Here is a 27,216-nt window from a genome sequence, read left to right on the forward strand (position 1 = left end):
CCCCATTCAGGACCAGGGAGTCCCCCACACCCACCCGCCCCCTATCCCCCCAAAACAGTACTTCTGTCTTGTCAGGATTCAACCTCAATCCGTTAACCGCCATCCATCCTCCAACCGCCTGCAGGCACTCACACAGTCACACATATGCTATGTTATAGGGTAGCTTTACCTTAGAGTCTGGAAAGCTATGAATGAATATCCAGAAGAAATTGTTACTTGTTACATACGTTTTGCTTAACCTGGTATGGCATATATGGACTGAAATTTGGAATGTGTCATTTTCACTAAGATACTGGTTTTCATGCACACTTCCCCCTAACGTATGCATTTGTTTGGTGAGAGAACTGCATGGCAAAATATGGAGAAGTGTGAATTTCAAAGGATTGGCTGTGTTTTGGTTCGAAAAGTGCAAATCTGAGATTCGCCTTGAAATGCAGCCTGAATCTAGTTTGCATCCTGCATGAGAGTTCCAAACAAAACCCAGGAATTCTGAGGCACTGCCATGTGGATTCCGTAATGATACTCAGAAAATGCGGTCTTCCAGGCAGGAAGGGGAACGCTCTTGAGAATGGGCAAAGTCAGCAGTCGAGACAACACGGGTAATACAAAGCCAATATGTTCCAGCAAGTAGGAGGAGGTGTAAAGTCTTAGTCCAGTCGAGAAGCAGGAGGAGAGAGACTGGGAGACATATGGCAGCGTTTGTGCCTCCTATAGCAGCTGTTGTCGCTTCCCCATTTGAAAAATTGCAAGTTGAAAATAATGGGCTACAAACGGCATGTGTTCCACAGACTTTTCTTTTAAAAACCTGCTGGTAAGGATATGTAATAGCCATTCAAAAATGGCAGAACCTGATTATATCTCTAGCTGGTACATAGTATGCTTTAGGTCCCAGTTGCCTGAATAATTCTCACTGAAAAGGGGAACCACAAATGTCAGGCAACATGTTCAGTGTCCAAAGTGCAGGCTTCTGTCTTTAACCAGCTGCTGTGGTACCGAGATGCTACAGGGGCACAAACTTCCCAGTTCCTTCAGCCCTGTTACTGAAGATAATTTACTAGTCAGACACCTGCTCACCATACAGCTAGTAGGGTTTTCCTTGTGACATGTTTGGTGAGCCTCAGTTAGTGTAGAATAATTTACGGTGGGATCAGACGACGATGACGATGATAATAATATATTATTTATGCCCTGCCCATCTGGCTGGGTTTCCCCAGCCACTCTGGGCGGCTCCCAACAGAATACAGTGATACCTCTAGTTACGAACTTAATTCGTTCCGGAGGTCCGTCCTTAACCTGAAACTGTTCTTAACTAGAGGTGTGCTTTCGCTAATGGGGCATCTTGCTGCTGCTGCACTGCCGGCACACGATTTACATTCTCATCCTGGGGCAAAGTTCTCAACTCGAGGTAACGCTTCCAGGTTAGCGGAGTTTGTAACCTGAAGCGTTTGTAACCTGAGGCGTTTGTACATGAGGTAAAAGGTAAAGGGACCCCTGACCATTAGGTCCAGTCGCGGACGACTCGGGGGTTGCAACGCTCATCTCGCTTTATTGGCCGAGGGAGCTGGCGTACAGCTTCCCTGTCATGTGGCCAGCATGACTAAGCCGCTTCTGGTGAACCAGAGCAGCGCACGGAAATGCCGTTTAACTTCCTGTCGGAGCAGTACCTATTTATCTACTTGCACTTTGACGTGCTTTTGAACTGCTAGGTTGGCAGGAGCAGGGACCGAGCAACGGGAGCTCACCCCATCGCAGGGATTCAAACCGCCGACCTTCTGATCGGCAAGCCCTAGGCTCTGTGGTTTAACCACTGTATTAAAAGCATGATAAAACTTCAAGCATTAAAAACTTCTGCAAACAGGGCTGCCTTCAGATGTCTTCTAAAAGTCAGATAGTTATTTATTTCCTTGACATCTGATGGGAGGGCATTCCACAGGGCGGGTGCCACTACCGAGAAGACCCTCTGCCTGGTTCCCTGTAACCTCACTTCTCGCAGTGAGGCCCTCAGAAGGCCCTCAGAGCTGGACCTCAGTGTCTTGGCTGAACGATGGGGGTGGAGACGCTCCTTCAGGTATACTGGGCCGAGGCCATTTAGGGCTTTGAAGGTCAGCACCAACACTTTGAATTGTGCTTGGAAACATACTGGGATCCAATGTAGGTCTTTCAGGACTGGTGTGATATGGTCCTGGCGGCTGCTCCCAGTCACCAGTCTAGCTGTCGCATTGCAGTAGTCCAAACTGCTACACTTCACTCCAAACAGCCATTAGAAACAGCAGGCCCCGAGTTCTCCTTCCTCTCTTACTCACGCGAAGACCCAGAATAGTTAAGACGTATCACGGGACAAGAGGGCAGAACTCAGTATTGCAGTTAACACAGCACTGCTGCTGAAACCATCATCGCATGGTACATTTCCTGGGTTCTGCCAGTGGCAGCCAATGGTACAGAAATCAGGTGAGGAAAACAAGCAGTATTCATGAACACAAGCAGGTACACCTTCCCAGTAAGGCCAATGTGTTTTCAGACATTGGTGGCAGGATTAGCAACACAGCTACTAGCACGCTGATGGACAATGCGTGTGGGTCGTGCTTTGAAAACGTGAAGAAAGGAATTGCTCTTATCATAACGGGCAGGCAACTCTTAATATGCGTATTGCTCTAGTCTTGTTTACCTTCCGGTGGTCACTCTGGCCCCATAACGCCTCTCCGTGTAACAGTTCATGCAGGAGAACATCAAAGCAATCTCAAGTGTGCTCTCATGCAGCCGTTCCCCCGCTCCCCTCCTGTGGTCCTTTGCGTTTCCTACCTTGCGTGAGCAGCTGGAGGTTTCGGACTTCCTCGCGCACCTTGAGCTGGAGGACCTGCTGCAGAATGTGCTGCCGCAAGCTCTCCTGCGCAATCCCCATGCGCTCGAGCTTTTTGTCTGTCAGCCTGAGCAGCGCACGGCCTGTATCCAAAAAAAGAAGAGAGAGAGATTACCCAAGGATTTCCATTTAATGAATAAAAATTCTACATGCTGTAAATGTCCTTATTCTAGCAGATAAAACCCGCCTGCCTTGCTAATATCCCTCCCTTGTGAAACAATCTGATTCACAACAGGGCAGGCGCTGGGGTGGGGGGAAAAAGGTGCGTGTTGGCTCAGCAAGTTAATTAGCTTTCACTCTGGAGATCCGGGTTCAGAGCTGGACTAGTACAGTCACCAGAAATTGGGGGTGGGGGGAGCTTGCCTTAGATCTAATGCATACACTGGTAGAAGACTCGCTAGCCTATGGAGGTAAAGGGGGAGCCCCGGGGGAAAGACCGCAGTTTAGTGGTGGAGGAGTACATGCTTTGAATGCAGAAGGTTTTAGGTTCCAGCCCTGGTCTCTACAGCTGAAGGAGGGGCGAGGAACCTGTGACCCAAAGCCCAATTTCTTGCAGTAGGAGGGAGTCCAGAGGGGGAGAGTGGGGGGGGGGAGGCTGAAATGGCAAGAGTGACCTATGCCCCATCTCCGGAGGAGGGGGCACCAAAAAGAGAGGCGGAGGGAGAAGGGGTGGCAGAGGGAGAGGGAGAGACGCAGAGAGAAAAGGCAAGCGAGAGACAATTGGGGACGACCCCCATCACATTTGGATCTGGCCCCTACCCACCTCACATATGACATCAAGTGTAGGATGGGTAGGTACGGCTTCTCCAAAATGGCCTGGTGGGCCAAGCAGAGAGGCCCCGCAGCCTGGGTTTGTCACATGGGCTACAAGTCCCCCACCCCTGCCCAACAAACAGGTTGTCTAACAGGGGCCCAAGAGTGTGACCTGGTTTGAAAGGCAGCTTTATTCATATACTTTATTGGTTGCCTTTCCTTTTGACCAAGAGTTTATCCCTCAAGGTGGTTTGCAACTCAAAGCAACAGAAAAGCCACGGAACGACAATGGAACACATTTTTAATTTTCGATTTATTGGTTTTTTTAAAAAATTGTATACCGCCCTTCATGTGTAGATCTCAGGAAGGTTTGCAACATAAAATGCAATTAAAAAAATAAAAAAGATAATAAAAGTAAGAACCAAAACGACCCAAAATAAAATGGCTAAACATTATGAAAGCCCATTAAAAAACAGAACTGCAGCGTAAAACAACAACAACAACACACCTTTAAACGAACAAATCTGGGCAATCTCCTCCCCGCCAAAAAAAGCTGAACAACTTTGGGCAATTTCTCCCCATTTTTGTTGTTGTTGCGGTCCCCCAAAATAGGGGTCCTCTTATACACGGGGGCGTGTTATACACAATAAAATATGGTAGGTCATCTTTCCTGTGGTTGCATCCCTTACCCTCCTCAGAGACCAGAACTTTTGAGAATAGCAACCCTGGATCAGGGATGGGGAACCTGTGGCCTTTCAGATGGTTCATAGAATTGTAAAATCATAGAGCTGGAAGGGACCCCGAGAGTCACCCTTGCAATGCAGGAATCTCAACCTAAGCACCCATGACAGGTGGCCATCCAACCTCTGCTTAAAAGCCTTCAGGGATGGAGAGTCCACCACCTTCCAGGGGAGTCCCTCCACTGCCAAACAGTTCTTCCTGATGTTTAGTCGCAATCTCCTTTCTTGTAACTTGAAGCCATTGGTTCAAGTCTGTCCTGCCCTCTGGAGCAGGAGGAAACAAGCTTTCTCATCTTCCATGTGACAGCGCTTGAGATATTTGGCTATCATATCTCCTCTCAATCTCTTCTTTTCCAGGCTAAGCGTACTCAGCTCCTTCATCCGTTCCTCATGAGGCTTGGTTCCCAGACCCTTGATCATCTTGGTCACCCTCCTCTGCACACGCTCCAGCTTGCCAATATCCTTCTTAAATTGTCAAAACAAAATAAAATAAAAAAAATTCCTTCCAGTAGCACCTTAGAGACCAACTAAGTTTGTTCTTGGTATGAGCTTTCGTGTGCATGCACACTTCTTCAGATACACTGAAACGGAAGTCACCAGACCCTTATATATAGTGAGGGAGTGGGGAGGGGTATTACTCAGAAGGGTGGTGGGAATGGGTGATCAGCTGATAGGTGTGGAAAACCTGTTGACTCTTAACGACTGCAATTGGTGGTTTTCCACACCTATCAGCTGATCACCCATTCCGCCGGTGTCCGAGTCGGAGGAGGAGGAAGCGGAGGCCAGAGTTTCCTCGCCGCCGAGAGCGGCCGTGGTGGGAAGCCGGGGGGGGGGGGGAGTGAGGAAGGGGAGGCGGGGGTGGGAGTGGGGTGGGGGAGGTGGTGGGGGTGAGGAGCGGGGGGGGGGAGCCCTGGTACCTCTTTCTCGAGGCCCCGGGCAACATTTTTCCGTAGATCCAGGGAGGCAGGCTCCCCCCAGGCCCAGGGAAAACCCCTACTGCTGCCGCCGCTGCCTCACAGGCTGGGCCGGCGATCCCTCTGCCTGCTGGCTCCACCGATTCCTTTTGCAAATTGTTTTTTTTTGGGAATTCCCTTTGCAAATTGGTTTTTACCTCATGATCACTACCTTTAAAAAAAATATCTTGCTGTACATCTTTTGAAGTCCACATATGTTCTAGCGCCCGTTAATTTAACGGGTTTAAAGCACTAGTTATAATTTTCCTAAAATTTTGGTTTCATTCACCTTTCCATGCTGAAATGTCACAACCTGAACGACCATGGCTTGCCCCCCCCCCCAGTTTTGATCCTGGGTACGCCCCTGCTATGAGGAGTCTGGCTGCTGCTGCTGCATACATCTGTATGCACCTATCCTTGACTTGAATATCATCGTCCAACATGCTGACTTACGTTAAGCTTGTGGCCCACAAGCTTCAGCAATTTACTGTTCTGATGGAAAATGTATTAGTCCTTTACAAGCCTTGGGTATAAATGACTGTCAAGTTTGTGGTTGCTGGACTGCAGTTCGTATAAGCCCCAGCCAGTACAGCAATGGTGAGTGCTGTCGTTTGACAACATCCTCATTCCGACATTAGATAGTTACATCCTTGGAGCTGTGGCTCCACCATAACGATGAGTGCAATGCTAAACCCTACCCAAGCATGTAATGGGATAACTATTCATTTTAAACCCATTATTCTTTTGGGCAGGGGTGGGGGGGGTGGGCAAGGTTGCAGGGAAGCCATCTGACACTGTCAAGAAAATTCTGGGTGGAGAAGGGGAAGAGTTAACATGAAATTGTACATCATGATTACTGGAAGCAGTTCAGTAAGTAATTTACTGTTCTGATGGGAAATGTATCGATCCTTTACAAGTCTTGGGTATAAAAGACTGTTAAGACACTCCTGTTTTTCTGATGAACATATTCAGGAGGACCCGAGGATTTTAATACGAGGAAATAGTCAGAACTCGAATTCCCAACTGAAGTATAAATTCAGGCACAAATCATATTAGGCTGTTTTGCAAATGCACTGCAGAATGGGAGACAACCGTTTTTAGCGCTCTCAGGAAGGACGGAGCAGACCCGCAAAGCAAATTAAGCACAAATCTAAAACTTTAGCAAGCAGAAGACCCATAAATCTGCATTACTTGCTCTGTGCAGATTCACAAACGTTCTTTCTCGGATGCTCTCTAACTCTTCCCTAAATACACCCACACACATATGCTATTTGTGTCTCAACAAGCCTTCGAAAAGCTTTATCCCAGTCCCGGATCTGAATTGATTTTATGCATGTGTTGCTGTTTAAAACTGTTTTTATATTCATAGTTTTTTTAAATGTTTTTTTTAATAGGGCATCGTTGTTTTTAACTGTTTTTATACAGGCGGCAACCGATTTGAGCAGGGGTTACGCTCCTGACCCCCCCTCCCCCACGGCACGTCAACAGAGCATACATAAGCCCACTCTGCCCTGATACGCCCCCTGTTCCGTCCCCTTTTCCAGTCACTTCCAGGTTGCCACGATGCGCACATGCGCAGTCAAGCATCCATTGGACACACATAAATCGGTCACTGCCTGTACATGAAACTCATGTAATTGTTTTATATGTGTTATTACATAAATATCTTCGAGATGCCTCGCAGGAAAGCAATTCGTAAATGAAATAAATAATGCAAAACAAAATCGAAAATTCTTTCTAGTAGCACCTTAGAGACCAACTGAGTTTGTTCCTGGTATGAGCTTTCGTGTGCATGCACACTTCTTCAGATACCAGGTATCTGAAGAAGTGTGCATGCACACGAAAGCTCATACCAGGAACAAACTCAGTTGGTCTCTAAGGTGCTACTAGAAAGAATTTTCGATTTTGTTTTGACTATGGCAGACCAACACGGCTACCCACCTGTAACTATAAATAATGCAATATAACATAATATGGTATGTAATGTGTAGCCGTTAAGGATCACCCCCAAGTGCTTTTCTATACTCTTCTCCCAGCCTTCCCCTTTCCTGGCTGATCCTTCCTTCAGGTTTCACACACAGCTTGATTGAACAGTGCTAGTGCATTTATGGGATGCTCGTCAAATAAAGAGCCTGCAAAACCTCTTCTGTTTGAAATGGCTGGAGTGGAGCTGTCAGCATATTAGATTGTATCTGGCAGCAGCTGGGTACACTGTCCATGTTAATGTGATGTTACGCAGAAAGCTAGACACCGATGCAACAGATAAGCCCATTTATTTCGTGGAATCAGAACTGTAGGGTTGGAAGGGACCTTGAGAGTCATCTAGTCCAACCCCTGCAATGCAAAAAAAATAATCAACTAAAGCATGCACAACAGGTGGCCATCCAACCTCTGCTTAAAAACCTCCCGTGAAGGGGGAAACCATTTATGTATTTTAGGTAGAGGAAGCATCTAGGAACTTGCATGCCTCCCAATATTGTCGCGTCTCAATTCAACCTGAGACGTCCTGGTATAGGGCAGTATATAAATCCAATGAATGAATGAATGAATGAATGAACTCTCCATCAACACCAGCCAGCATGGTCAAGGATGAGGAATGACAGGGAGTTCTAGTCTAGCACATCTAGAAGGCTACAGGTTCCGTCAGTCCTGTTTTTGTTAAAAAATCTTATCGTCCAAACTCATATCGTAGCAAGGCTTCTGTAATTTTCAATTATGGTGATCCTGGCTATCTGACGTTTAGGAGACTTCTGAAGGCAGCCCTGTTTAGGGAAGTTTTTAATGTCTGATGTTTTAATGTATTTTAAATATTTTCTTGGAAGCCGCCCAGAGTGGCTGGGGAAACCCAGCCAGATGGGCGGGGTATAAACAACAACAACAACAACAACAACAACAACAACAACAACAACAACAACAACAATTATCACCACCACCACCACCATCCTAAATCACAGAAATATCTATAACCTGGAGGAATAGGCAATCAGCACTGCCATGCTCCTTTGGTATCTGAAGAAGTGTGCATGCACACGAAAGCTCATACCAAGAACAAACTTAGTTGGTCTCTAAGGTGCTACTGGAAAGAATTTATTTTATTTTTTATTTTGTTTTGACTATGGCAGACCAACACGGCTACCTACCTGTAACTGAGCTTTGATTGTTAGGCAAGCCTTCTAGAGACACCTGACCATCTTCATTTTCCCTATCAAGTTCCTTTTAACCAGTCTCCTCAAATGTTACTGTGTTGTACTTTCCTGGGATTTCCCTGTACTTCCTGTAGAATTTGCACCCAGAGATAACAGTGCCCCGCTGGTTCTCTCCATTCCACTAGGTTTCTAATTTCCTAATTCCTAATTTTCCATTAGATTTATGCTCTCTTCAAAGGCCAAGTACTCCTGCTTGCCCATCTTGACTTGGAGACCTCCAGCACTGGCATACAGATGCCTAAATAAGATCTCTCCAAATGTCTCTGGCATGTGTGTTTTACAGTACAACACTCTGTGGATTTCTTAAAATTATTATTTCGCTACAACACTTTGGCCTCTTTGCATTGCTATTTTCTGCTCCATCCCATTTTAGCTATCATCGCTTAGGGATGCTTCATCCTGAAGCAGATGCTCATCAGCTTCCCCCTGAAATTAGCTTTCATGCAACTCTGGCACATTTAAAAATAAATAAAAAAATAAAAAAATCTCAGTAGTCTGGTTCCATCCTGGTTCAAGTGAAGCCAATGCCTAATTATTATTATTATTATTATTATTATTATTATTATTATTATTATTATTATTATTATTATTATTATTATGTACAGAGCCAACCTGTCCCAAAATGTGCCTCTGCATTTATCACGCCTGTCTTGCAAAGTGCTATGAATGGAATGGGCAGCTTCTCAGAGAATGGCACCTTGAAGCTCCTGGCTTTCAACATCCTGCTTAGCAACCTACATTTTGCTTCCAAGACCGCACGACAATATTTCCTCGTGTCACTGGTGCTAAAATGCACCACTCCTCAGCACCATCTACCAGTCTAGCTAGATGAGGCACGACTATCTTTGCACCAGGAAGTCAAGTCACCTGGTGGTCTGCACCCTCGTTACAAAGCCAGGTATCTGTGTCCCTAATGATCAAATTATCCACTACAAGGAAACTTCTGTCCTACAGAGGAGAATCCTCAACCCAAAAGGGCATTTGTCTGTTCCCTGAGGAATAGGTTTCTTCTAATGGATGCTTTCCATCTTCCTCAGAGGGACGACCTCGTTCCTCAAGACTCTCGGTATCCATGACAGTGGGAAAGCTGTTAGGCTGAGAGTGGGACACAATCATTGCGTCCCCAAATGTGTCCGACTCTCTCAGCTTCTCCGTGACAGCTAACTTAGCCTCAAGGGAACAAACTTGTTCCTCGTGCGCCAGGAGCTCGTTCAACCAAGAACACACAGGTGTCAGCAAGCACACAGTTGTATATGTGACGTCCCCACACACCGCTGCTGCCTTTCCACTCATGCACCTTTTATTGTTGCTTATTGTGGCAATTTACTTTGGAGTCTGGGGTTGTTTGCATCAGAAGAAGGCAGCATAATCTGGCATGGCCCCTTCCTCCCCACTGCTGAAGTCACGTACCTGCCTAACCTCACTTGTTACCTTGACGCTTTGTTACTGGGATTGAAGCGCTTCCATCAGCTGGAATTCTCACTCTCGTTTGCAGAATTTAATGTTCAAGAAGCGGTGGGGCCAGCAGCACAAATGCCCAGGCTCCCACATGGCAGAATGACCACGAGGGCTCCCAAACAGGGCTGGAGGACTACATTTTAAAGTCTGTATAGCAATACCCACTGTCATCTAAAGCATATGATTCCACGATTCTATTACCACTCTCAATTCCAACCTGAAAATTGCCACCTGCCCAGATTTTAACTTGTCTGAATTAATTTTAAGATGTATTTCAATTAATTGATGTCTGTTTTATGCATATTGTGTTGTTTTTATGATGTTAGCAGCTCTGAGCCTGGCCTCGGCCGGGGAGGGCAGGATACAAATAAATTATTATTATTATTATTATTATTATTATTATTATTATTATTATTATACAAATAGGTAAAAAAAGGTAAGGTAAAGGACGCCGGGCGGTTAAGTCCAGTCAAAGGTGACTATGGTGTTGCGGCGCTCATCTCGCATTCAGGCCGAGGGAGCCGGCGTTTGTGTACATACAGCTTTCCAGGTCATGTGGCCAGCATGACTAGACTGCTTCTGGTGTGACGGAAACCAGAATGCACAGAAATGCCATTTACTTTCCCGCTGGAGTGGTACCTACTTATCTACTTGCACTTTGACGTGCTTTCGAACTGCTAGGTTGGTAGGAGCTGGGACAGAGCAACAGGAGCTCACCCCGTCGCGGGGATTCAATCCTCTGACCTTCTGACTGGCAAGCCCAAGAGCAGGGGTCAGCAACATGCAGCCAATGGGCAGGATGCAGCCCACAAAGACTGTTTTACAGGCCCACGAGCCTCCCCCAAACCGAGCGGCCCACTCAGTGAGTCCCCAGCGCACTGCGGTAAACCAGCACAGCGTGGTACGGGGACTCGCCGAGCATCGCCGGAAATTGCGTCTGCACACACACAGATACCGGAAATCACGCCTGCGCATGTACAGATGCTGAAAATAGCTTCTGTGCAGGCATGATTTTCAGCATCTGGGCATGCGCAGAAGTTGCCTGCACCGTGGACATGCGCAGACGCGGTTTCCGGCATCGCGCTGTGCCAGTCCGGCGCACAGACAATCTCCGTGGGAGTGATCCGGCCCATGGCCGGTAAACCTTGCTGACCCCTGTCCAAGAGGCTCAGTGATTTAGACCACAGTGCCACCCGCGTCCCATTATACAGATAAGACCCCGGAGGCACGATGGGTCAGCGAACCAGAAGGTTGGTGGTCTGAGCCTGCCCAGGGATGGCAGTGGGCAGGATTCTTGCATTGCAGGGGGTTGGATTAGATGACCCTTGGGGTCCCTTCCAACTCTACAATTCTAGGAGGTATGAGAGAGTGGAGTTAAGACCATTGCATCCATAATCTACTTGTAAAATAACCTGGCTGCAGCACTGTCAGGCAGCAGAACCCCAGAAAGCAATTTCTCCACAGGTCCTGCGTTTTCTTTTTTAATTTACTAAACAGAATTAAAAATACTAAATTGAGGTTGCCCGTTAATATTCATGAGGTTAAATAATTGATAGTAATAGAAACGGAAAATTAAAAGCAGCATTACTATAGGTTAAGGAGAAATGAAATCCGCTCCGCAGAGGAACAGCCCCCACCGCATACAGCTCCCCTGATCCCATCAAATTTACTCCCTTCACCTTCTCAAGCGCAGGTGACTTGGAAAGCCACACTGCCATTATCTTAACAGCGGGGCTCCTTGATGGCCCCTCAGACAGGACCGTCATCCCCATTTAGCACTATCAACCACACTGCAGGCCTATTGTGAGTCAACAAGCAAGAAAAACTTCCACATGCTAGTTAAATGTAAGTAAGCTAACTCATCTATTCATACTTCATTTGCATAAATATGGAAGATGCCAGGCCGCATCTGGTAAATAGGGCTTCAATCAGCCTGTGAATTTTATTAAAAAATATAAACGGCATATTAAGTTTTCACAATTGTAATTACGAAGCCTTCTGTAAAGTTTCGACTCTGCATCAACAAAATAGCTTCCTGTCCTATTCTCTGTTCACAAACACACATTAATCTACCCTAAGGCAGTTAGGTATTCTTAGGGGTGCACAGAGATATTCTTAATTGCACATTGTTAATCCCGTATTATGTATAAACAATTTAAGGCAGCCTGTCAATGGTAATGAAATTAGAAAAATAATTAAATGGGCTTTTTTGTGTATGGTGGACTTGCCAAATGGTTTGTGAAATTTGAAAGGAAGAAAAAAGAGAGGCAAGCAACAAATATGCAAAAACCCAGTAATAATATGATGCAGAAGGTAGTTTATCCCAATGTGTTCCAAGCCAGATATACTCTATTTTGGTACATACAATAAAAATGAAACACGTACACACCGAAAGTGACATCTTTTTCATAAAAACCAGTATTTATGATACCTTAATTTGCTAAAAAATTGTCCTTAACGGAATGTTTGCAGGATCAAACAAATCTAAAACCATTGTGATTTAAACACTTCATGGGCTCTCTGAGGAAGCACCAAAGCATCTGAGCTCCCCGACCTGACTTAAGGCCTTTGCTTCAGATTCAAAATGCTGTGATCCCTGCATTGCAGGGGGTTGGACTGGATGACTCTACAATTCTATTGTATCTCAAGAAGTGTGCATGCGCACGAAAGCTCATACCAAGAACAAACTCAGTTGGTCTCTAAGGTGCTACTGGAAAGAATTTTCTATTTTGTTTCGACTATGGCAGACCAGCACGGCTACTCACCTGTAACTGTCTCTACAATTCTATGATTCGGTGAGTCTATGACATACATCATGGGGAGTAAATTCGTTTACCTCCCAGAGGCAAAAGCCTTGGATCGAGGATCTGGGCTGCCCAGACACCCTTCTCTTGGTCTACAATTTGTTGTTGTTCAGTCGTTCAGTCGTGTCCGACTCTTCGTGACCCCATGGACCAGAGCACGCCAGGCACGCCTATCTTTCACTGCCTCCTGCAGTTTGGCCAAACGAATGCTAGTCACTTTGAGAACACTGTCCAACCATCTCATCCTCTGTCATCCCCTTCTCCTTGTGCCCTCCATCTTTCCCAACATCAGGGTCTTTTCTAGGGAGTTTTCTCTTCTAAATAGGAGTCTACAATTGGCAGCCTGGGGGTCAAATCCATTCCTCTCTGAGAACCACCTGCTCATTACCAACCGAGGAGCATGTGATCGTTTGAAGAGGAGGGCATGCCAGACTGAGCAGAGTTCGTCTGGGAGATGGAACTTAGGCTCATTGCTCTTCATCTCTTCTTCTACCTCCTCCTCAGTACGGTCAGGAGGTCTAGAAAATATGTGTCTTTTCTAAGGACACATATTCAAAATCACTTAACACTGACTAATTGCTCATTAGCACTGTTTCACCCAGCCTTTGGGGGACATACAGTTCATGAATTATCAGCTTCCTCCACTCTCTTTTTCATTCAAGTCTGTGTGTGAAGTTAAGTGAGGATCCTTCTCTGTGCTAATGACTGTAAGCACTGGAATTTGGGTGGGGCAGTTATTTTGCTCTAGAAAAGGCTGCTTAGAAACAACTAACTAGAGGGCACTGCATTCCAAGAGCACATGTGTTTATGCAGCCCTGTTCTATTCAATGGGGCTTGCTCCCAGGTACTTGCACATTGGATGAACTTAAGCACACTTCATCAGGGAGCAAGCCCCACTGAACAGAACGGAACTTACTTCCAACGAAGCATCCATAGCTTTTAAGTTGTTGTTGTTGTTCAGTCGTTCAGTCGTGTCCGACTCTTCGTGACCCCATGGACCAGAGCATTCTAGTCACTTCGAGAACCCTGTCCAACCATCTCATCCTCTGTCGTCCCCTTCTCCTTGTGCCCTCCATCTTTCCCAACATCAGGGTCTTTTCCAGGGAGTCTTCCCTTCTCATGAGGTGGCCAAAGTACTGGAGCCTCAACTTCAGGACCTGTCCTTCTTTTAAGTATTTAAGCTTCTTTTAAGCTTTTAAGTATGCCATCCCAACTCTATTTGGAACCTAATTTCATGTTGCTACAAAACAGGTTCCACGTGTAAATTCATGAGATTTGCCCAGAGCAGCATTCAGGAAAAGTTTTGGTTGACTGCTCCGCATGGGCATAGCCAGGATTTTTGTTAAGGGGTGAGGCAGGCTTTTGTTTGTTGGTGAATTGATTTAGGGGGCAGCCTATGGCCATGCTGCTCCATGACGCACCTGCATATTACATTTGTGCATCATGCAAGAAATAAAAAATTTAAGGGCTCCATTTCATACCGACTTTCTAGGATCACACATTATTATATCATGGTTGCAAATATTTAACCCGGCGCTCTCCAGTGCTGCTTCCATCCTCCCTGATTGAGCTTGCTGACTGGGGCTGATAGAGTCCATTGACACATGGAGCACATCCATTTGGGGAAGTATAAAACCCAGCTAGATGGGCCAATGGTCCGACTCAGTGCAAGGCAGTCTCCTTTGTTCCCGTGTACTACTTTTATACACGTAAGTTGTATCGATTGCTTGGATGTCCTTCAACAAGAAAATCATAGAACTGCCAAGTTGGAAGGGACCACAGATCTTTTGGTCAATTTGGGGCTCGGAAACAGTCGGTGCAACACACACACACACACACACACACACACACAAGACTCTGAGATTAAAAGTCTCATGCTGCACCGACTGAGCAAGGCTCCAGGGCCAGAATAATGATGGAAAGGATGCGGCTGGGATTCCATCCCTCTAAATTCAAGCTTGTAGAATCACAGAGTCGGAAAGTACCCCAGAATGTCATCTACTCCAACCCCCTGCAATGTAGGAATCTCAGCTGAAATATTCATGAAATTCATCAGATTGGTAAAAGCTTTTACCACAGAACAGGGATAAAACAAAATAAAATAAAAAATTCCTTCCAGTAGCACCTTAGAGACCAACTAAGTTTGTTCTTGGTATGAGCTTTCGTGTGCATGCACACTTCTTCAGATACACTGAAACGGAAGTCACCAGATCCTTAAATATAGTGAGGGAGTGGGGAGGGGTATTACTCAGAAGGGTGGTGGGAATGGGTGATCAGCTGATAGGTGTGGAAAACATGTAGACGACTCTTAACGACTGCAATTTGGTCTTACAGGGAAAGGCAAGGGGTGAGATGGCTAAATATAGCTTTGTCATGTATAATGAGATAAGAATCCAATGTCTTTGTTCAGACCAGGTTTCTCCATGGTTTTAAGTTTGGTGATTAGTTGCAATTCAGCCACTTCTCTTTCCAGTCTATTTCTGAAATTCCTTTGTATTAAGACAGCTACTTTGAGATCTTTTATAGAATGTCCTGGGATGTCCTGCCCCCTTGCCCCGCCCTCCATTGTTGCACGATCTGCAGAACGGCAGACGGAGTATACTCATCAAGGCTGTTTGTTTCCCCAGTGATCTGTTAGTGAGTGGCTATTCCTCTTTCCCCCTAAAAATGGCCAATAGCTTAGCCTTGAACTCCCCCAAAACGGGGCTTTCCTCTTCCCTTAAAAAAGCTCAACAATTTCTCCCTGAACCCCCCCCCCCAAAACTGGGCTTTCCTTCCTAAAAAAAAGTTCGCCAACTTTGACATGAACCCCCCAAAACGGGCTGGATCACTGCCAGTTTTTAATTCTTTGAGTAGATCGCAGTTTCTTGGGAGTTGGCCACCCCTGCCATAGAAGAACTATGAAAGAAATAGAATTTTCACCGGCAGAACATATATAAAAGTCAGATTGAGAGGGCTAAAACTGGGAGTTGATCTTCTGTTTTAATTGGGATTTTCCCTCCCAACCTCAGTGCTGCTGCTGCTGCTGTTTTTAACAAAGTTATATAGCTGAGGCCCAATACTGAGTTCCAGTACATAGCACAAATGGATCTTTTGTTCATTTTACCACGTAATGAAAACAGCCAATAAAGATTTCAAAGAAAGATGGCGGTCCCATTGATTTTCAGAACCCTCCTTCAGGGTGATAGGGGAAACCTGCCTTAAAGGGTGATCTTGAGAACAGGGGTCTCTTTCTATGCTGTCTCAAGCCAGCCATATGCCATCCAAAGAAGTCAGTGGATGTTTTTCAACAACAACGTGTCTCATGACAACTGGCATCGAGTAGAAAGGCAGAGGAATGTGCCTATTGCCTATTGGTCAAATCACTATCTGAGGTGTAATCCTGGAATTCTCAAACATTGCAGTCTTGCTGCGTAAACACCTGCTGAAGAACATTTACGATTTTAATTAAGTTATTTTAAGGAGTGTTTGTACACTTTGTACCAGACACAGGTCGACAGTCATCGCACCTCTCTTCTTAATGCACATTAATCAGTCTCATCCTTCTGCTATCAACTCATGATCTCTCACTTTCTTGTTGAGTTTAGTTTTTTTTTAATGAAAATTCTGGCATTTCAGTGTAATGGAGCCAGCGATTCTTAAATGTGGACATCCAAGAGAGAGAGATATCTATTAATCAGGGAGTAAATAGGGGAGTACTGGGGTTAAGGCAGCCTCATTTCTCCTCTTGAAATAACTTATGACAACCAGTGGACGAAAATTGTTGCATACTGGTTATCCCATGTATAAAATATCCCATGGGCATTAAAAACTAGGATACAGAGGAAGGGACCTGCTGGATGAGGCCAGTGGCTCATCTAGTCTGATGTTCCCCTGGACAAATTTCTAAAGAATGCAATATGTGGCAACTTTTTTTTTCTTAGCGGGAAATTGGGTTGAAGAGAAATGCCTTCGCCTAGCTCCTAAATGTGTATAATGAAGGCCCCAGGCAAGCCTCCCTGGGGAGAGCATTCCACAAACGGGGAGCCACTGCAGAAAAGGCCTGTTCTTGTGTTGCCACCCTCCGGACCTCTCGTGGAGGAGGCACATGAAAAAAAGGCCTCAGATGATGATTGCAGAGTCTGGGTCAGTTCATACGGAGATAGCAACTAAGATCAGGGAGAATCGAACTCTCAAATAAGTGCCAATCAAGCTGAACCGAAAAATCTACACACTTTTTGTTTTACGGACAGGCACCGATGAGCTTCCAGAAACCGACAACTCATAAGAACCCTTCGCACGTTACTTGCATGACAAGGGCAAAGGTGGCGGCAAGGTCTGTGGTGTCATGTGTTTAGCTCTGCCCCGATGCCACATCCACTGTTTGCACTGCTGCCATGATCATCTTCACTTCTACACTTCATACAGATGTTTTGTGCCCAATGCAGAACTTGGGGACAGGGTTAAATGTGCAGCTCCACATCCCCTAACACCACACTTATGAGCAACGCATGAATAGGGCTATATTTCACACGGGAGCTGGGAATCATAAATGCGTCCACTTCCGGAGCGCAATTTTTACGTCCTACTTTGTGCCCTTTGCGAAACACATTCGTTTACAGTGGTCTTTTATTTATTTAAACTATGTATAGGCCCACATTGCTGGACAGTAGACACTAAAGGCAGTTTGAACACTAAAGGTTTACTGAATATCAATTCAAGGCTTTAAATGTTAAAATCGTGTCAGAAATGGACCAGGAGCCAGTGCCACTGGTACAGTTGTGGTGTTACGGAAGCTGATTTCCTCACCCCTATCAAAACTCCAGCGGCCAAATTCTAGACCAGCTAGCGAGTCCAAGCTACTTTTCAAGGTAGCTCCAAGTAGAGAACATTGCAGTAGTTAAGCCTGGACATGACAGGGCAGAGATGGTAGCGAACGTGGCAAATTGTAGTGAATTAAAAGGTTGAGCCATACAGTACATTAACTCAAACTCCTTAGCATCCTTTAATATTACTTCCAACTGCTAAGACTTGGTTCTACAGGAAGAATGAAAATGCAATGAACAGAAAGGGATGGATTATTAACCTCAGCTTTATTGCTTAGTCAATTCTTCAACCCGTATAGCAACATGGGGTAGTTTTCGATCACTACAAACATCTTCCTAGAGAGGAAAATTGCATTGGCAGAATTTAATTTACCTCCAGCGAAACTTCAGATACCCGACCTTTGGGAATTTGATCCAATCTAAGATCAACAGCTATAGATGCTTTGCGTACTCAAACTCAGAGAAACACTGTTGGGTCTCAATAAATACAAAATAAAACACCACTTTAGCAACTAACTATTTCATGGCAGAAAATACAGTACAGTGGTACCTCGGGTTACATACGCTTCAGGTTACATATGCTTCAGGTTACAAACTCTGCTAACCCAGAAATAACGCTTCAGGTTAAGAACTTTGCTTCAGGATAAGAAAAGAAATCGTGCTCTGGTGGCACAGCAGCAGGGGGAGGCCCCATTAGCTACAGTGGTGCTTCAGGTTAAGAACAGTTTCAGGTTAAGAACGGACCTCCAGAACGAATTAAGTACTTAACCCGAGGTACCACTGTACAGAGGTAAGGCTGCTATCACTTTGCTGTTGGGGTTTAGGGGTTTTTGACCAGTAAACTCAGCCTCCAGCTAGGAATTGCTCCTGCCTTTGTAAGCAGACTGATTTAAGCCCTCTTCAGCTTCTGAGTTTGCTCTGTGGGTCCTGCCTCCCAGCAGCCCCTATAAAAGGAAGGAGGAAGAGACTGCTGGCAAGAGCATTTCAGACTAGGATCTTGGAGACCAGGGTTCATAGAATCATAGAATTGTACAGTTGGAAGGGACCAATCCAGGAGTCTTTCACCCAACATTGGGCTTGGACCCACGACTCTGAGATCAAGAGTCTCATGCTCTACCAACTGACCTATTGCGTTGTTGTCAAGATAACAAAAGGAAGGTAGAAATTGTGTATGCCACTTTGAGCTCCTTGGAGGAAACACGGAATACAAATGGAATGAATGAATGAATGAATGAATGAGCATTCCATTCCTTGCTCTGCTTCTATCATCTCTGAACCTGCATATCTTCTGTATACCACCTAGCCTATTAGCTAGTGCTTGAATTACGGGGCTGTAGGCAGGAGGGAAGAGGGCCCCTAAGTTAAAGGGTTGTCACCCCTTAATGAAAGCTCCCGACAAAGGTCTGTATAGTTAAAGCTATTCCCACCCCGTTCCCACCCCGGCTTGCCCCTACAGAACCTGCCTGCAGGTGGGACGACTGTGGGATGGTGCCCTTCTACATTTCTCCCACCTCTTTTATTTTGCATGTTATTTTATTGTCCAGTTTCCCCTGCCCTTGGCCTAAGTCCCTGATTCCTGATGTCCATTTGACTTTAGAGACGGCTGCTGCTCTCTCGCCAGTGTCTCAGCCTGACGGAGCTTGTGCTTCCCCTAAACAACAACCATGCTGGGATCCGCACACGCCGACATTGCCGGATCAGCCTTCCTGTTGCCCTGAGCCCTGGAGCAGATCCGAGAAACAGCTGTGTGAATGCAACCCTGGCAGCGCTGCCACCCACAACCTGGTATCTCTAGCAACTGTTGGGGAATTAATTGCATTCTACTGTCTTGAGGAAAGTCCTTCAGCGCCTGTTTAAAGCACCATGCTATCAGCATCACCTCGTTCCTCTCCCTAGCAAGAGGCCTTAACTACAGGTTTGAACAGATAAGCCAGCTCAGATTGGAAAGTTTTACATAACCCTTCTGAGAAATTTCCAAGGTATAAAACGCTATTTGTGCACTAGAGAGTTTTTCTTTCTTTCTTTTTGCAAAAAAAAAAAAAAAAAAAGGCAATTTAACTGTAGTTTACTGCATTTTGCTTTTTGCTAGATGGGTGATTGTACCGTTCCAGCACACTGCCTAACAATTTCTGCAAGTCAGCAGTAGAAAACCGAGCAGTAATAAGTAATAGAAGTTGCTTAGCGGAGACGTTACATAATGCATACGCAAATATTTTTCTCCAGAGAGAGGCAGTTTTGTTCTAGATGGGATATGTGGAGCTTATATATAAGGAGCACATAGAACCACAGAATTGTAGAGTCAGAAGTGACCCCAAAGGTCATCTACAGAGCCAGTTTGGTGTAGTGGTTAAGAGCGGTAGACTTGTAATCTGGGGAACCGGGTTCGCGTCTCCTCTCCTCCACATGCAGCTGCTGGGTGACCTTGGGCTAGTCACACTTCTTTGAAGTCTCTCAGCCCCACTCACCTCACAGAGTGTTTGTTGTGGGGGAGGAAAGGAAAGGAGAATGTTAGCCGCTTTGAGACTCCTTCGGGTAGTGATAAAGCGGGATATCAAATCCAAACTCTTCTTCTTCTTCTTCTTCTTCTTCTTCTTCTTCTTCTTCTTCTTCTTCTTCTTCTTCTTCTTCTACGCCAACCCCCTGAAATGCAGGAATCTCAGCTAAAGCATCCATGACAGATGGCCATCCAACCTCTGCTTGAAAGCCACCAATGAAGGAGAGCCCACAAACTCCTGAGGAAGTCTGTTATTGCTTGGGAAACACCTAAGTTTGGGGAATACTAAAGCACACACTTCTTTGTGCTTTAAACGTTGCATTACACAGACGTTTTCACTGGAATACATGTAAAAAAATTATAGACAACACTTCCCTTGCATTGCTTAAATTTAACAAGGGCGGGGAATAATGAAAAGTGCTGACACACTAAATACATTTTAGTGACCCGAAGAACTTGGCATGATGTGCTGACACACTGCTTCTTGCGAAATCTAATTTCATAGTTTAACCAGGCACTGTGTGAAGAAGCACTTCAGATTTTTCTATACTCAATATTCTCCTGGACTGAATGGCCCAAAGCATTATGAGAAAGGGTGAAAAACTGAGTGTCCCCACCCCACCCCACCCCACCTCCCCAGGGAGTCAACTAAGCCAGTGTGTGGCGTAATGGTTATTGGGTTGGGCTATGACCTGGGATTTCGAAGGGGCAGAGGAACCAGAGACCAAATTGCAAACATGCGCTGGATTATGGAGAAAGCTAGAGAGTTCCAGAAAAACATCTACTTCTGCTTCATTGACTACGCAAAAGCATTTGACTGTGTCGACCACAGCAAACTATGGAAAGTTCTTAAAGAAATGGGAGTGCCGGATCACCTCATCTGTCTCCTGAGAAATCTCTATTTAGGACAAGAAGCTACAGTTAGAACTGGATATGGAATAACTGATTGGTTCAAAATAGGGAAAGGAGTACGACAAGGCTGTATATTGTCTCCCTGCTTATTTAACTTATATGCAGAATTCATCATGCGATGTCGGAATACGTTTCACGGATCCGCCATGGATTCATATTTATTTGGTTATTTTATAAGTTTTTCGAGGTCTACTTTTGGTATAATTGCGCGTAAAAGCGAAAGTGAAAGCATGAATGAATAGTGTGGTTCACTTATGAGATTAATCCGCCTTTATTTTGTAGATCCGGTCATGTTCAAAGTTGTTAATGAGCGTTAAACTTGCTTCCCGCCTTTTTGGAGGGCAGCAACAGTGATTTTATTGGTTAAAGTACTAATGATGATGTCACGTTTGTTCCCTAATAAAAGGCAGAGGCACCCCGCTTAGGAGGTAGTAGCGAGAGACCGCACGTTCAGTTTGGGTTTAGGCACGTTCTTCTTATGTTCTTTTAGTTGGGTTTTAGTTGAAGTCAAGTTTAGTTTAAGGGATTAGGAGCGGGCTGGACGGGTTGGATGGGTTTTTCTTTAGTTAGAGTTAGATCGCGGAAGATCATTCGGTTTTAGTTTTAGTTAGGTTTTCTTATAGGTTAGCCTAGGGTTAGGCCCGCGGAAGATATTTCGGTTTTAGTTTATTTAGTTAGCCTCGCGGAAGATTGGGCGCGCAGGGTCTTTAAGCTTAGGAGAACTTAGCTTAGGGGACGAGCCTACGCGGGTTCTGCCGAAGCCACTAAAGATACAACCGGTGTCTGTCTTCCTTTGTGGTTAACGGGGGGAGTAAAGTAAAATTTTTAATTTTCTGTAAATTGGTCCGTCTATTCAGAGTCAGGGTACATATTTTATTTCACGAGGCAACGTTTCTTTAAAGAAGGCAATTAGGAACTCACACACCACCAGAGTCTTCAATTGGCTTACTCATCATCCTTCAGACTGTGAGGCTTGGCCGGCGACCGTGCTCAAAAGCACGCGGAACGCTGGCCACTTTCCCCGCAACTGGTACCTCGTGCATAACCAGCCCAAGGCCGTGCACGAGGAGCTCCAGCACCCATACCCCGACAAGTGGTGCCCCTCTCTGAGGCGAAGCGTAGTCGGAAATCGCTTCCACGAAGACTCCGGTTAAAGGCAACATATCGGAAGTGGCTCGGAAACAGACATTGAGAGGTGAGGTATAACGGCCCGGTTCATCCAGGATTTCGTTGCAGTAGCACGAATCCACCGCTTGCCCAAAGTACTGTAAATAGAAATTGCGCGCGTGTATATTTTGCCCCAAGGGGTCCCCGGGTAGAGCGGCAAGGAGTTTAGTGTAAGCCTACGGGCAGAGTAAGGTCTTCCCTAAAGCCTACGGGTGGGAAGGGTCTGGCTAAAGCCTACGGGTGCCAGGGTTTTCGGTCAAAGCCTACGGGTAGGGCCGGTGTCTCCCGAAAAAGCCTACGGGTGGGAGGGAAAGGTTTTCTGGCTAAAGCCTACGGGTGCCAGGGTTTTCGGTCAAAGCCTACGGGTAGGGCCGGTGTCTCCCGAAAAAGCCTACGGGTGGGAGGGAAAGGTTTTCTGGCTAAAGCCTACGGGTGCCAGGTTTTTCGGTCAAAGCCTACGGGTAGGGCCGGTAGCCCCTAGTAGAAGCCCACGGGTGGGGGTGGAGGTTTTCTGGCTAAAGCCTACGGGTGCCAGGTTTTTCGGTTAAAGCCTACGGGTAGAACCGGTGTCCCCTAGTAGAAGCCTACGGGTGGGGGAGGAAAAGTTTTGGAAAAGTGCTAAAAATGGGCTCCTCACTCTCGACTGCTCAAGTTAAGTTTTGTGAAGATTTATTGTACCTTTTGAAAAGAAATGGTCACCCTGTCTCTGAATCAGAAGTAGAGCTTTTAGTTAAAACCATTGGGGAAATTTGTCCCTGGGTCCCTAAGGAGGGAACGAAAGATTTAGCTTCATGGGAAAGGATCGGGTTAGAATTTATGGCCAACCCGAAAATCGGAATTCCTGTACAATTAGTATGGAGCAAAGTAAGAAACTGCTTTCAACAAATCGCTCCAAGAAATGTTTTGCTTAATGGAACAGTGAATTTAGGAAATACTGCTTTTAATAGTGCCCCTGTGCTGCCGCTTGCGGTTGTGCCATTTTCGGCCCCCTCGCAGCAGCCAGTTCAGGCCCCGTTGTCGTACACGCACTCGCCCTTGTCCAATTTGTCGTTGCCAGATTCATTGCCGCCTGTGCCGGTGCAGCAGACGCCGTCGGCCTTTCAAGCCCCGCCGCGGACTGCCCCACCGCCAGTCGCTCAGCAGTCATCGCAGGCCTTTTACCAGCCAGCAATCTCAAGTCAGCAGCAGCCGCGGACCTCGCTCCAAGCAACGGTCCCGCTTCCTACATCGCAAGCCGCGCTTTTGCCAGCGATCCAGCAGCAGCAGCAGCAAGCAGCCTTTTTGCCAGCAAACCCTGCTGCCCTGCAGGCCGCGCTCAAGCCAGCAGCTCCAGTTTTGCAGCAAGCTGATTTCCAATCAACAGCAATCCAAGCTTCAATGCAAGCAGCACAACAGCAATTTACCAACCCTTCAGCACCTCCGATGCCAATGCAGATTCCAAGACAAGAGCAAAGCCAAACAATGATGATCCAGATGCCAGGACTTGCAGTACAGAGCCAACAACCTTATGCTCCAACTTCAAGTCAGCCATCTTGTCTTCATCCAACTCCAAGTCAGCCATCTTATCTTCATCCAACTTCAAGTCAGCCATCTTGTCTTCATCCAACTTCAAGTCAGCCATCTTGTCTTCATAGTCAGCCATCTCCAAGGCATCCAGATGTCAAAGACTCTTTAGCGCCATCTAGTGGCTCATCATTTGGAAAGCATCAAGAAGATTTAAACTCACTGATGCCACCTACAGATCCAACAGCAATGCAACCCATCTGCAGAACTCAAGCTTTGGAAGCAGCTTTAGGACAAATAGACTTTAGTGCTGATCCAATGCACATCTTTCCAGTGATTCGTGCTAATGGAGGACAACCTGCAAGATATCAAGCCATTCCTTTTGAAACACTACGTGAACTGCGAAAAGCCATACGCGAAAATGGACTTCAAGCTCCTTATACTAGAAGTTTACTTGAAGGACTGTCCACTAGTAGACTTCTGCCATCTGATTGGAAGTTGATTCTTCGCACCTTCCTGTCGCCTACAGATGCTCTTCTGTGCCTGCAAGAGTGGAAAGAAGTAGCAGCCAGACGTGCAACGCCACTTGCCACAGAAGATATGCTCACAGGATCAGGACATTACTCCAATCTCAATCAACAGCTAGCCATACCTGATGCTGCACTCGTCACCATAGCAGACATCGTAGTCAAAGCTTGGCGCAGATTACCCAATCGCACAGATGCCAGCTCAGTATCAGGATTCGCTGCAGTTAGGCAAGGTCCAAAGGAGCCTTATGGGGACTTCGTGGATCGCCTGATTGTTGCAGTGGAACGCCAGATAGAAGATCGTCATGCCAGAAACATGCTGACAAAACAACTTGCCTTTGAAAATGCTAATGATGACTGCAAGAATGCCCTAACAGCAGTTGCAGCTCGTCCAGATGCCACATTGACTGAGATGCTACGCGTCTGCCAGAATGTTGGTACCCACTCCTACAAAGCACAGCTCTTGGCAGCTGCGGTACAGATGCCACGTCAAGACAGCTCTACGCCAGTCAAGAAGTGCTATGGGTGTGGAGGCGATGGGCATTTCAGGTCGCAGTGCACAACAACGCCAAGGCCTTCTGCCAAGCCACCAGAGAGATGTCCCATCTGTCAAAAAGGATTTCATTGGGCGAACGATTGTCGTTTGAATCCACAAAATACATCACCTACCTCATCTCCAGTTCAGGGAAACGGTTCTGCGGGCCGCGCCCCGGCCCCGGTAAAACAATAGGGTGCAAGTTCAAGAACATCATGAAGGTCAACCATCCCAGAAAGGTGAACAACGCTACTCCTTATCCAGGTCATCAGGAAAAAAGAGTGATCCAGAGAGATATCTACTCTCCAGATGTCCAGAGAAAAGATGTGACCTCATCAAACATTCAGGTTCCAGAGATTTCATCATCTACCTTACCTATTCAAAGGGTTCCAGTAGAGAACACAGCATTCAGTTTACCTTCTGTTGACCGCCCTTCAGTTCCTGCTGATGTTGATCCTGCTTCACAGCAAGCAATCACAGTCAAGTCTCTGATCGCAGAATTGCCTTCAACGTTGAGAAAACATCCTACTGAGGTCAACCTCGCAGCACCTGAGCTTTACTCACCTTTGAGTCAAGGTCAATCTGTCATTGAAGGACATTTGCCCTTGATGAAACAGCAATATCCAAGTAGCAACCCAGCTGATGATCACTTTCCATGTGGCCAAAGAATGCAAGCGAGTGAGACAGCTCCCTCTTGTGGAAGCTTAAACATCACTCCAGTTAACAATGTCCACACCTTTGTGTCGCCTCCAGCTTTTAAGCTCAGCCCGCCACAATCAAACAATTATCATGGACAACAACTTCAACTGTCTTGTGTCAAAGAAGAAGCTCCATCCTGTCAGTTTGATGCACGACTGACTGAATGCCAACAGGTTCAACAGCATCAGCAACTCTTACCAACGGAAGAACCTCAAGTTTGCCAACTCAACGCAAAGCAGCTTCAGAGTTGCCAACTTCAGCAGTGCAAAAAACCTGAAGCCAAAAAGATGTCTTCAGACACTGCCAATGAAGAACAGGAAGAATCTTCTGTCCCAGGTATACCACTCTTCTTAACAGAGGACTGTTACTTTTCAAATCCATGGTTTGCTCAGCAATTGCCAACATCCATTCGTGGTCCATTCCCAGACACTTCAATTTGCCTTATCCTGCCTAGGATGGATCGCCTCCCTGCCACAGTCACACTGACTGCAGGCCTAGTTCGAATCACAGATTCATCGCAGTTGCTGATTCCAGGATTTTCAACTGTTCCTTGTGTCCTAACAAAAGGTTTAGAAATTGCCAGACTTTATTTGCTTACTTCTACGCCTACAGCTCCTGTAGACTCTTTGCCTCCTCAGGCAGCAATGGCGCTAATCAAGATTACAGAAGAACGCCCTCATCTCGTCTTAGAAATGGGTGGACGAAAGATCAAGGGTCTTCTTGATACAGGCGCAGATGTTACAGTGATCGCCAGAAAAGATTGGCCTGACCAGTGGGCAACGACTGTCACCCAGGAAGTCTTCGGAGTCGGAGGTTTCGAACCCGCCCACCAGAGCGTACATCCGATTACCTTCCAGTCAGACTCAGGCTCCATGGTGCTGCTCTGTCCACTTGTTATGGATGTGCCTATCACCCTTTGGGGTAGAGACTTATTGTCTAAAGCAAGAACTGTTGTCCACACTCATTTTTGATGTGGGCCTCTGCATCAGCGCCAGTTCATGCACTTCCACTCACATGGAAGGAAGGACCCCCTGTATGGGTCGACCAATGGCCGCTGACATCCGAGAAGCTCGTCGCAGCAGAGGCCCTAATTAAAGAGCTCATTCTCTCTACAAGCCCCTGGCAAGCACTGTTACAAAAGTGCATTGTTCTTTTCTGCATTGCTCACATCTATTCACTTTTCCTTTATTCAATGATCCAATCGCCAGCCATGGAACATTCCTTGTTATGTTCAGTGCTGACTTTGGCAGTGGTTGATTGAAAAACTATAACTCCCGGCGGAACTTTTGGTTCTTTGGCTAGATTCCTATTTCTTTATTATCCTCTATATTAACAGCATGCTGAGAATATCCAATTCGTTGTCTGAACACACCAGTTTCTCAAAGCAAGGGACTTGTTTCTGTTCCTTAAGAGGAAGTTTCTAAAATTTGGCCCGGCCATGGAGAACTACGGTTTCCAGCTGCCCGCCTTCGTTTGTGTGTTCAACCTCTACTCTTCAACAAGACGTTTCTACAGTTTGTCCAGTTAGGGAGAACTACGGTTCCCGGCAATTTTTGCCCAACGCCTTGTCAAATGCAGTAATTCTTCAAAAGTGCTCAACAAACAGCACCAGTTGAGTTCTGGGCAGTTTGCTTTACCCTCCTACTGCCTAGGCCTTTTGTTTGCTTCTGGGTGGCCTCTGGTTCCTGGCTGCCTAGATTTGTTCCAGTTATTCTCTTACCTGCATTCACTAGCAGATCACCTTGATTTGCTTGCTTAACCTCCTTTCTTCTACAGGTATCGTTGGTTCTTCAGAACTCAATG

At 46.1% G+C, this 27,216-nt stretch overlaps 1 protein-coding gene across 1 annotated transcript in view; it reads right to left on the reverse strand.

Annotated features, from left to right (window-relative positions):
* Positions 1–27,216, reverse strand: part of SAMD12 (sterile alpha motif domain containing 12) — a 207,030-nt gene that overhangs the window by 125,665 nt on the left and 54,149 nt on the right. The window contains exon 3 of the mRNA XM_033156104.1: positions 2,800–2,940. Coding sequence (XP_033011995.1) covers positions 2,800–2,940 — 141 coding nt within the window. The remainder of the gene's footprint in view (positions 1–2,799; positions 2,941–27,216) is intronic.

The sequence above is a fragment of the Lacerta agilis genome, chromosome 7 (assembly GCF_009819535.1).
Source record: "Lacerta agilis isolate rLacAgi1 chromosome 7, rLacAgi1.pri, whole genome shotgun sequence".
NCBI lineage: Eukaryota > Metazoa > Chordata > Lepidosauria > Squamata > Lacertidae > Lacerta > Lacerta agilis.